The following is an 11088-nucleotide window of genomic DNA, read 5'->3' as shown; positions in this document are numbered from 1 at the left end:
GCAAATGTCTAACCTGGCAGGAATGACAGGAGTTCTGTGAGCTTTTGTGAAGGAGTGTGGCATTCATTTAGAAGTATCTTCTGGGATCTCCTGCTTTCCACCTGAAAGGCCTCCTTAGCCCTCCTCCCTGTTTACTCAAATCCCTTCTCCCCTAAGCAGGGGCTGGCCATGTGGATGAGGCCTATCTGGGCTAGGCATATGAGGCTTTGGAGAATGAGCAAGTGGGGGCTCCATCCGAGGACCAAGGGATGGAGGTACTAGGGCTGGGTTTGGGGATCAGCTGATGTTGCCATTGGGTTTGGGGAGCTGGTTCAGGAAGAGGAGTCAAGGTTGGAGCTGAGGGCAGGTTTGGGGGTCTAGAACCTAAGTCTAGAATTTGGGTTAGAGTTAGAAGTTGGAACTGAGATTTCAAATCAGATTTGAGGTTATAATAGGAGCTGGGACTAGAACTGAATTTGGAAATGGAGCTGGGGAAGTAGGATTCAGATGGGCAGCAGAAGCTGGGCCGCTAATGGGAGCTGAGGGTACTAAGTAGTCAAGGTTTGGAACTGCAGCTGGAGTTAATGTGAGGTTCTAAGGCTGGAGCTAAAGCTAAGCTGGGGTAGGAACTGGGGGTTTGGTCAGGACCCAGGCACACAACATTTCTCCTGCTGCCCAGGTCTGCCTTGTATTCCCAGCCCTCACAGCGGCAAGCAGAAGGCCCTCCCTTCCCAAGATGGCCTCTGACCAACAGACGGAGCAGTGCCACATAAGCCAATCGGCTCAAGCCCAGCCCTGGAAACAACACCTGTTAATAGCCCTCCCCTCAGGCTCACCTGAGAGCAGATAGGCAGGTGAAGCGTCTCCCCGGAAACACAGCTAGAGCGCCCCACCTGCCCGGTCCTGCCTGCTGTGATCGGATCCAGCACATCCAGGCTTCTCGTGAGTGCCCCGCAGTCCCCCACCTCTCTCTCCCCCACCTTCTCCCATGGGCTTTTCTCTGAGAACCTCCATCCCAACCCCACCTGGTACACCGTCTCAGTACACCTGTGCTAGCACTTTTAGGCCAGTGAAGTCAGAGCCCACAGGAATGCTGGGCCTGACTCCACAGTCCCTCCCATAGCACCTCCCCCATTTCCCTGGGGGGCATCAGCACTGGCCCCGCCCCCTTGTGGGTAAGAGCTAGTCCTGCGGAAGGGTCTCCTGGAGGACAAATACCTCACCTGGGTGTAACCTCTGCTGTGCCACGTAGTCAGATTCCTGAAAGGATCCAGGACCTAAGTCCTATATCCTACCCTGAATTAGAAGGGTAACATTGAGTTTATTTATTCAAAAACCATGCTTTGAGTATCTATGCAGGCTTTAGGTTATATTGGAATCCTGAAATGAAAATGTCAAGTGGCTCAAACCTCTCCCCCAATGGCCTTGTGTTCACTTTTCAGATAGGAAACTGAGGCTTCCAGACCCACCCCCATGCCCTTTTTGTGGCTCGCAGGGCTCTGTGCTGACTGCTTCACATGCAGCACCAGTTGCAGGAGCCAGGCCTGCTTGTTTTGTCTCCTGCTGCAGCCTGGGGCTCCTTGAGTGCAGGCACCACAGCCGCTTCATTTTTGCCAAGTCTGAGTTATGCCAACTGTCCTGTAGAGGACAGTTGCCATTGCTGTCAGGTCCCTTGCCAAGTTCCCACCAGTGGGAAGGACTGGGGGCAGGCCCTCCTTTCTCCTTCACTCCACTTTAGGGAAAGTATGGGGGAGAATGGCATGGTGGGCGTGGGTGGAGAAGAGAAGGGAGAGCAGGGGGAAGAGGGTGAGGAGGTAGGAGCAGTGGGAGGAGAGATGCGAACTGGATGGAGTAATGCCTGAGTTAGACTTCCTGGGTGGGAAGGGCCTGGATGGGGTGGATTTTAGCTACAAGGAGGGAGGAGGAGTCCACTAGTAGCTGAGGTTTGTGCGCCTGAAGGAACCCAGGAGGGCATAATGGTGCTGGGGTGTGATGACAAGTTTGGGTTGGGACCTGTTGCATCAGGGGTGACTACGGGACCTCAAGGACATCAAGGTGACTAATAAGCCAGGAAGTAGATCAGGTTGGAGAGAGACAGATTGGGGAACCTGCAGTTTTACAGTGCCAAAGTCAGGCTGTGAGATTGGTCAAGATGTCAGCGGAGGGGGCTGTTAGGGTTCAATAGCAAACCAGAGAGGAGGAGGAGACGAAGCCCTGACAGGAAATTCAGGGCCACACTCTGGTTCCACAAGAGTTAAGTCATAAGTCCCCTCCCTCCTCACAGCTCCCCCCACCACCACCAGGAACCAGTGGTGACAGCTGAGGCCATGTGAGATTCTGAATGAGGCTTTATCTCTGGCTGTTCATCGTCCCATCGTCCACCATGGCACCAGCCCTCTCACCCATCCAGGATGGGACAGGCAAGTGGGAGATCCAGAGCGAAAGAGGTCAGAGGCTAGGCAAGGGGATTCCCCAAGGGGTGCTGGGGGGCTCAGTGGGGGCAGAAACTCTCCTGGGGATCTCAAGGCATCCCCAAAAGACTGAGCTGGGGAGGAGGTTTTCCCCAGGTTGGGGGGATTCCAGGGGTCGTCCCCAAGACTCGGGAGGTAAGACTGTGATCCTTCTGCTGCAGGTGATGGGAACCACAGCCTGGACTGCAAGAGGAATAGAAGTCTGGGCCTGTAGCTGCTAAGCAGGTGGTGGGGGCACCAGGCCATGAACTGCACCCTCTGGCCCTAAAACTGTTCTTCTGCCCTGACCACTGCCTCAACACACCATGTCTGAACAGGGGGCCCAAGCCCCAGGAACCCGGGGGCTACCTGCCAATGTACTGGCAGAGCAAGTGGAGCTGTGGTGGTCCCAACAGCCACGGCGCTCAGCACTGTGCTTTGCCATGGCCGTGGGCCTTGTGGCAGGCTGTGGGGCCGGCGGCGTGGTCCTGCTGTCATCCACTAGCAGCCGCTCGGGTGAGTGGCGCTTAGCAACTGGCACTGTGCTCTGTCTGCTGGCCCTGCTGGTTCTGGTGAAGCAGCTGATGAGCTCGGCTGTGCAGGACATGAACTGCATACGTCAGGCACACCATGTTGCGCTGCTGCGCAGTGGTGGGGGAGCTGATGCCCTCGTGGTGCTGCTCAGTGGCCTCGTATTGCTGGTCACCGGCCTGACCCTGGCAGGGCTGGCCGCTGCCCCAGCCCCTGCTCGGCCCCTAGCTGCCATGCTCTCTGTGGGCATCACTCTGGCTGCCTTGGGCTTGCTCTTGCTACTGGGCTTACTGCTATATCAGGTAGGCGTGAGTGGACACTGCAACTCCATCTGTATAGCTGCTCCCTCCACCCACAGTGGCCATGGTGGCAATACCAGCATCTTCAGCATCTCAGGACAGTTGTCTACTGGCCAGCGTCAAGAGACCACATCCAGCATCACCAACCTCATCTGACAGAGCCAGAGCCCTTCCCACCACCTGCTGTGCCCCCAGAATTGCATCAGGGTGTGTATGTGGTGCGTATGTGCATACATGTGTGTATGGGTGGTGCATATGTGCATGTGTGTGATGCATGGTGCCTGCCTACATTGATGATGTGCACATCACATGTGTGGTGCATATGTACATGCATGTGTTCTGCATAGTGCATGCACATGCATAACACATACATGCAAGGATGTGTGCAAAGTGCAAGTATGCACACAGGGTGTGTACATGGTGCATTATGTGCATACATGCACAGTGAGTGTGTATACATGCCCAGGGCTGTGTCAGTCCTCTGTAGGATTTCATGATGCGTAATTAAGAGACTGCATGCGCTTGGCATTAGCCACATACACCAGAGCTAGCGGGTTCGAATCCAGCCTGGGCCTGCCAAACAACAATGACAACAACCAAAAAATAGCCAGTCGTTGTGGTGGGTGCCTATAGTCCCAGCTACTTGGGAGGCTGAGGCCAGAGAATCACTTAAGCCCTGGAGTTGGAGGTTGCTGTGAGCTGTGATGCCACGGCACTCTACCCAGGGCAACAGCTTGAAGCTCTGTCTCAAAAAAAAGAAAAAGAGACTGTGTGTTTCCACACATCCACACCATGAGAAAGTTAGCGTGTGCCTCCTGGAGTGGAGTATTTGTGTCCATGGAACTGCTTGTCTGTGTCTAGGATTCCTAAAGATTCTTGACTTCTATCTCCAGCACCCCTCAACCCTGTCTGGCAGCACCCACCAGGGATTTCCACAGGGGTAACAGTTGCCCATCCCAGAGACAGTATCAGGGGCCACTGATTGAGGAGAGTAACTGGAGGCAAAGTGGAAAGAAAAGGGACTCTGAAACAGAACAGATGTGGCATGGCCTCCCCACTCGGGCATTCAGTGGGGCAAGTGACGTAGCCTCTCTAGCCTCAGTTGCTTGAGGTTTGAGATTGTGTTCATCAATGTGAGGATTAAATGTAAAATTTATGGAAGGACTGGGCTCGTGGCAGATGTGCAATAAAATGGTGACTGCTTCTGTCTTGTCATCACCTCACCATCTCACCTCAGAGACCCTCCCCTCCCAACCTCACACCCCACCTGTCCAAAGTGAGCTCTTCAATCCTTTCTTAGCCTTATAAACAGCAACATGAAGGTCTCCTCAGCCAGGCCAGGCACTGGAGGGCAGAGTGTTGAGTGGATGCTTAGCTTTGGGAAGGAGGTGGCTTTGCAGTCCCAGGGAAAGTGTGCTGGGGACCTGAGTCTTTTACATTTGCTCACTTGCTGGTTCAGGATGAGCTGTTAGAGCTGATTTGTCTGGAGACTGCTCCTCCCTTACATTGTATCCCTTCAGCTGATTCCCTGAGGGTGGCAGGAAGCTGTAGCTCCCACCCCACCTCTGAAACCAGCACACCCTGCATCTGTGTAGTCACTGTACCAGCTGACCCACTCCTGGGCTCCTGGGTTGAGCCAGGAAGAGTCACTTCCTGTTTGGAGTCAGCTAGGGAAGGGATCTCCCCTTCTGTGGTGTGCAGTTACATTTCCTGGGTGACAACGATAAACTCCCACTGGAAGCAGAGCTCAAGCTCACTTTGTCATCAACTTCCTGCTTTGCAAGGTGCAGGCTGCATGAAGCCCCATGGAAGATACCCAGAAAGGCAGGGAAAGGAGACCTGCCTCCAGAGAGGTCTAGTGCTGCAGGGGCTTTGACACGAAAAAAATTGCTGTCAAAACAGGCAAGGTCAGGATGTCTCCTGGAGAAAATTGTAGGCAGAGGGTGAGGCCAAGGGTGTTGCAAGCTGAGGGAGGGAACAGCATGAAGAGCCCAGGAGAGAAGGACAGAACACCAAGTACAGGCCTCTTCCTGGGTGTTCCATGGGCACCTTGTCTGGAGGTGACACCGCACAGCACCTCAGGGTAGTCCCAGATGGCCACAGCAGCTGCACCGTCACACCTAAGCCCAGTAACAAATCACCTTCTCTGGCTCCCCTCACACACACTCGCCTGGTTATCTATATCTTCAAACTCACTACCTGGAAGGAACCCTCTGACTCTGAATCATACAGCTGACTCCTTACTATTTTTTTTCTCCCTACAGTTGCTCTTTTCTTCTCTGAAATCCTCTGTCCCCAAGCCCCACCCCACCCCCAATACACACACATGCTTGAGCCAGAGTGACTGGCCTAAAAGTAAAATGAAAATACACCTCAAAACCTCTCTGTGGGCAGGGTATGGTGGATCACACCCATAATCCTAGCACTCCTGGAGGCCGAGGCAGTTGGATTGCCTGAGCTCAGGAGTTGGAGTCCAGCCTGAGCAAGATTGAGACCCTATCTCTACTAACAGTAGAAAAAAACTGAGGCAAGATGATCACTTGAGCCCCAGAACTTAAGGCTACTGTGAGCTATGATGCCACAGCACTTTGGTCAGGGCACAAGAGTGAGACTCTATCTCAAAAAATCCTCTCTGTGGCTCTGCACCTCTCTTGGGCTCCCTGACATGTTTTGGTCTCACTGTCCCCACAGATAACCCCATGAGCCATGAACTTGCCATGTCTCTCACTTCCCCATAGGTTCTGTTCTCTTTGTGTTCTTGTTCTTCTCCACATCATCTGGGGTGTTCCCCTGACCCTCTCCCTTTAAACTTGTGAGCTTCCTTCTTCTGTGCCCATAACACTCCATTGTGGCCTTCAATGTGCAGTTCTTTCTTTGGGTGCCCATCTCCCTGATCAGGAGGGGAGCTCCTCCCATGGGGTTTGCATCCTGATTGTCTGTGTATCCCTAGTTACCAGCATGAGCCTGCCACGGAGTAGCTGCTTTGTTGCGTGGAGGAAGAACTCTGGTATAGCCAGCTGGCAAGTGTGTACAAGGGCAAAGGGAAAAGACTCCCTGTAACAAGGGAGGGGAGGGAAGTTGGACCACTAACCCTAAGGCCCTGTGACCTCTGCCCCCGAAGTTCTCACTCTTCCTGGGTCCCCAAGTAGAATCTCTATGACCAACCCTAGGGCTATTAGAGGACCACAGAAAGTCTGCTGTATAGGGAGAAATTCCTTTTCTTTTCATCAGAGACAAGGTTAGACTGTTTCGCAATTCTCACAATATATATATTTTTTTGAGACAGAGTCTCACTTTGTCACCCTGAGTAGAGTGCCATGGCATCATTGCTCACAGTCACCTCAAACTCTTGGGCTCAAGCGATCTTCATGAGTCAGCCTCCAGACTAGCTGGGACTATAGGCACCCACCAAAATGGCCAATTAATTTTTTTTTATTTTTAGTAGAAACAGGGTCTCACTATTGCTCAGGCTGGTCTTGAAATCCTGAGCTCAAGCAATCCACCCACCTTGGCCTCCCAGAGTGCTAGGATTATAGGTGTGAGCCAATGTGCCTGGCCTCACAATATTTCTTTTAAGAAACTAAAGGAAACAGAAACATCAAGGCTGGAAAACAGGGAAGAGAGTTACTCAGGGTAAACATCAGATGGAGCAGCTGCCATGGGCAAGGCCAGCACAAGGCTTTCCTGGGAAAAATGTGAAATAGAGATTGGCGTGTGCCCCAGAGGGCCTATCCCATAGGGTAGTGGAAGTTGGCACCTATTCACTCAACTCTACCAGGAGACAGGCGATAGCACAAGCTGGGCGGAGGCACAGGTCAGGCCAGAATGCTCCCACCTCCTCAGTCACAAAAGCAGACTTCTCACAACATCTACCTTCTGCTAGCTCAAACTATTTCTCTAAACTCCTCAGTCTACATCATAGCCAGTGGTTCACTGGCCTCACTGCTCGCTCTCTCTAAAGCTGCCCCTCCTGTCTTCATCTCCCTTCCTATCTGGCTGAAGTTCTTCAACTCACCATTTCACCCAACAGAGGAATTTAGACTTTATCCTCAGGAACTAAAAAACAGGGAAAGATTTGAATCAGAAAAGTAGAGTACTGTGGCCAGAATAGTATTTGGGGCCTGCTGCTTGCTGAATGGAGCTAGAAATTGGCCTTAGGAAAAAAGAAGAAATGGCCAAACATCCCACAATCCATGTTGGCTGGCCTCTGAGGGATGAAAAGAAGCTGGTCAAGCTGGAGAGCGTGGAAAGAGTATACCAGAAAGAAGCAATAGCACGAAGAAGGGTCCAGATCCTGAAATTTAAACTGGTGTTGAATGACAAGACAAGAGGGGCCTGGACCTAGAGTCTCCCATCAGGTGACAGGTGTAGAGAAAATTGACACACGTCCCTCCTGGGCTTAACAAACTCTAGGTTCTCAGCCAGGTCACCTGCATGTCAGATAACGAAAGGATATGCTCTTGAAACTGCCAAATCTGGGCCTCTCTAGGTGGTTCTCACATCATACCTAGTTGCATCCCACGAGAGACCCTAGGATCTCTGGGAACACTTAGGTCTCCCTCAAGGAGCTTCCTGCAGGCCCCAGGGGACCTGGACATGTCCCCTCGTGGTCTAATTCCTGCACAAGGACAAGAGCTGTCTTCCTGATTCTTCTCCAGGGGACCTGTGAAATTCCCCTGGACATAGCCTTGGCAGTCACCCCAGGGACAGGCAGCAGATGCTGAGGGCAAGACCCAGCCAGCAATGAAATAGGCCAGCTCTTCCCTCACAGCCTACTTCCCCAGACCTGGAGCTTACACTCTGAACTTTCTCAGCCCCCATTTGCTTAGAGGAGGAAGGAGCCAGCCCAGGCAAGATGGGAGCACATCCAACAACCAAGAGATTCCTTCTGAGTCTAATTTACCATTTCTTCAAGGTGAGATCATGGCTTTATTGCTGAGCGAAGTAGGCAGATTGCAGTTAACTTGTTTGAGCCTCATCTTCTTGATCTATAAAGTGAGGTTACCTGCCCAGCAAGAAAGACTATTGTAAGAAAGCACTAGAACATCAGTGCTATTATTAGTGATGGTGTTTGCGTTTTTCTTGTATTCTACAGCATCAGGGATTCTAACTCAAATCCTTTGCTCTCCTGACCAGCTTTTCCCCCTTGAGTCCTGGGAAACAGAGATGTTCAAATCCCCAGCCTGGAAGTGAATAAGGAAGGAGGTGGTTTGCTAGTTGCCCCTTCCAGAGAGCCAGTGCCCTGGGGTGCCTATAGGAATATAACAAGGCCTCCAGAACACTCACTCTGTTCTACTTTGCACAGATAACTTATTTAATCCTGTTCACAACCATGAGGTAAGCACTGTTAGGATACCCATTTTCCTGAGAAGTTGGAGCAATGAGAGATTAAGTAACTTGCCCAAGGCCACATAGCATCTACAACATCTACAGGACAGAGCTGGGATTTGAATCCTAGTAACCTGTACTCACAACTCACTTTGCCACTCTGCAGGATGCTGCTGGAGTTTCTTAAACGTCATGACTGTGACTTCCACCCAGGACAAGGGGCATGGCTTTGCCCTTGGAGGGAGCAGGCCGAGGCAGCAGGTGGCTGGGTTGACCCCTATGGTCAAATCTGTGTTGGGGTTCCCAGGGCAGAGTAGATAGTGGCAGCTACTGAGGGTTAGGGGACAAGGTGTAGGGCCAGGCCAGGCCTGATGCTGAAGAGGCCAGACCAAAGAGGACCTATCTGGCTGAGTCCTAGGCCCCCAGGCAGCTCCAGCACCCCTGGCCCTTTGACCCTGTAGATCCAGGTCATGCTCTCTTTGCACCTGGGGCCAGGCATGTGGAACACAATAGGAAAGATTCCTCCAATCACAAGAGGTCTTAGAGGACTGGATCCAGGGTCCTTGTGATTCCAAGCCCCTTATCACCCATGCTTGTCACCCATTGTGAATTCTGAAAGGAAGCTCCAGCTGTGGACCCTTGTAGGGGCTCAGGAGAAGCAGTTGCCGATCTGGGATCAGGCCCCTTCTTTCCCCTGGGTCCCAGAGAGTTCTCAACTCAGCTCCCAAAGAGTACATAGAAACAGGGATAGCTGAGCTGCATGCAGAATTCCTCTGTGTGGGAACTGAGAGAGCTATCTGCGGTGGCAGCAGCTCCTCCCCTGGAGGCCAGTCTATGCCTTTAGCCCCTTAGTTCTGCTGCCAAGGCAGCCTCTGCTCTTCCCTGGGAGAGGGTCAGACCAGCTCTGGACTTGGGAGCAATTGCCAGGTTGGGGCAGCATGAACTGAGCTCTCTGGCTGCTTCCTCCCAAGTTCCCCTGCTGATACTCCCAGAGTGTTCCCCACTAGGCCTCATCCTCCCACTCTCCCCATCCCTAGATATCTCATCCACTCCCGCTCCCAGTGACCCCAATGCTGAGTATTCCAAAAGCCATGTCACCAGCCTGGACTTCTCCCCTAGGGCCCCAGTTGTCCCTGGGCACCTCCCCCTGGAAGTTCTATATCCAATTTTAAACCTCCATCCCTCCAGCCTGCCCTTTCTCAGTGCACTTGGCCCCAGTACCAGATGCCAGGGCGGCTTTGCTGATGGCCTCCTACCCCTCATACCTGAATCTGACAAGTCCCATCAACTCTGCCTCCCTTCTATCTCTGGAGTCTCTGTCCACATGCCACATCTTGTCAGCTCTTAGCGCCTCTCTCCGTCTCTCCTCTGATCCATCTCTGCACAGCAGCCAGAGTATCTTTTCTGTCATGATTGTGACACTCCCTCACCACAGATGAGACTCAACTCAGGTTGAAGTGTGAGCTCTGTGTCTTAGCATCCAAGGCCCTGACCCATCCAGTCCATTCCTGCTCCCTCACTGCCATGGGCACCTCTTTACCCCATGCCTCATTCTAAGCACCTCACTACACCAGCCATGTGCACTTGCTTCTTTGGTGGCTCTTGGGAGAATGCATGTGGGGGTGGTTGCCTGGTTCATGAGGACTACTCATCTGGGAATGGCCTGGAACAAATGAGTTGGCTCCCCAAACCCAGAATGTGCCACAGGTCCCTCCACCCACCTCATGGCTGATTAGATGAGTGGTGGATACTTTACGCAAATCAAGCCAAACAGATTCTCTTCCTTGAGTATCAGAAGCTTGGAATGGAGAGTTTGGGAATCCTATGCCACTAAGTGAGAGAGCGTGAGAGGTTACAATGCTTCTGGCTGCTGGAACCAACTGCTTTCTGCCCTCCCAAGTCACCAGGCTTTTGATTCTAGCTGGCAATAGCCAGGATTCTTCCCCAAACTCTTTCTGTTGCTTGTAACTAAAAGCAGCTTAACTCAAGTATCTCCCATCTTAAAACTACCTCCCTTACTCAGTTTCCCCGCCAGCAGCTATGACCCTATTCTCCTCCTTTTCATCAAGATTCTTGGCAAAGTTGTCCACTTTGGACTCCACCTCCTCACCTTTCATCCAATTACTCCTCAACTCACAGGAATTCAACCTATTTATTTAGGATCCGCCTTGGGTGATAATCTGAGGATACAGAACAGCCTGGGGCTTCAGAGAGCTCACAGTCTGGCTATGGGGACAGGGGCAGTTAGGGGTAAGTGAAAATTGTAATAAAGATTAAAATAAAGTGTGGCCAGAACAATATCAGAGTCACTCACAAGGTATTATTAGAGGGACAGGCTCATGGAAGGAGTCCTGGAGAAGAGGACATCTGAGCAGTGTCTTTGAGCTATGAGTCTTGAGGGACAGGCTCATGGAAGGAGTCCTGGAGAAGAGGACATCTGAGCAGTGTCTTTGAGCTATGAGTCTTGAGGGACAGGCTCATGGAAGGAGTCCTGGAGAAGA

General features: G+C 52.1%; 1 protein-coding gene across 1 annotated transcript; it reads left to right on the top strand.

Annotated features, from left to right (window-relative positions):
- The first annotated feature begins 2755 nt into the window (after positions 1-2755).
- On the top strand, positions 2756-3447 carry TMEM125 (transmembrane protein 125). The gene has a single exon (XM_003801218.3). It carries the CDS (start codon positions 2756-2758, stop codon positions 3413-3415), a length of 660 nt encoding a protein of 219 aa, XP_003801266.1. The 3' UTR covers positions 3416-3447.
- Positions 3448-11088: the final 7641 nt, after the last annotated feature.

Source organism: Otolemur garnettii, unplaced genomic scaffold (genome assembly GCF_000181295.1).
Source record: "Otolemur garnettii isolate 467f Iridium unplaced genomic scaffold, OtoGar3 scaffold00202, whole genome shotgun sequence".
Lineage (NCBI taxonomy): Eukaryota > Metazoa > Chordata > Mammalia > Primates > Galagidae > Otolemur > Otolemur garnettii.
The sequence above is the reverse complement of the archived record's forward strand: the minus strand, read 5'-3'. Positions and strand labels throughout refer to the sequence as shown.

Coding starts and splice junctions, on each gene's coding strand:
- TMEM125 (XM_003801218.3), top strand. CDS start 2,756: ATGTCTGAACAGGGGGCCCAAGCCCCAGGAACCCGGGGGCTACCTGCC.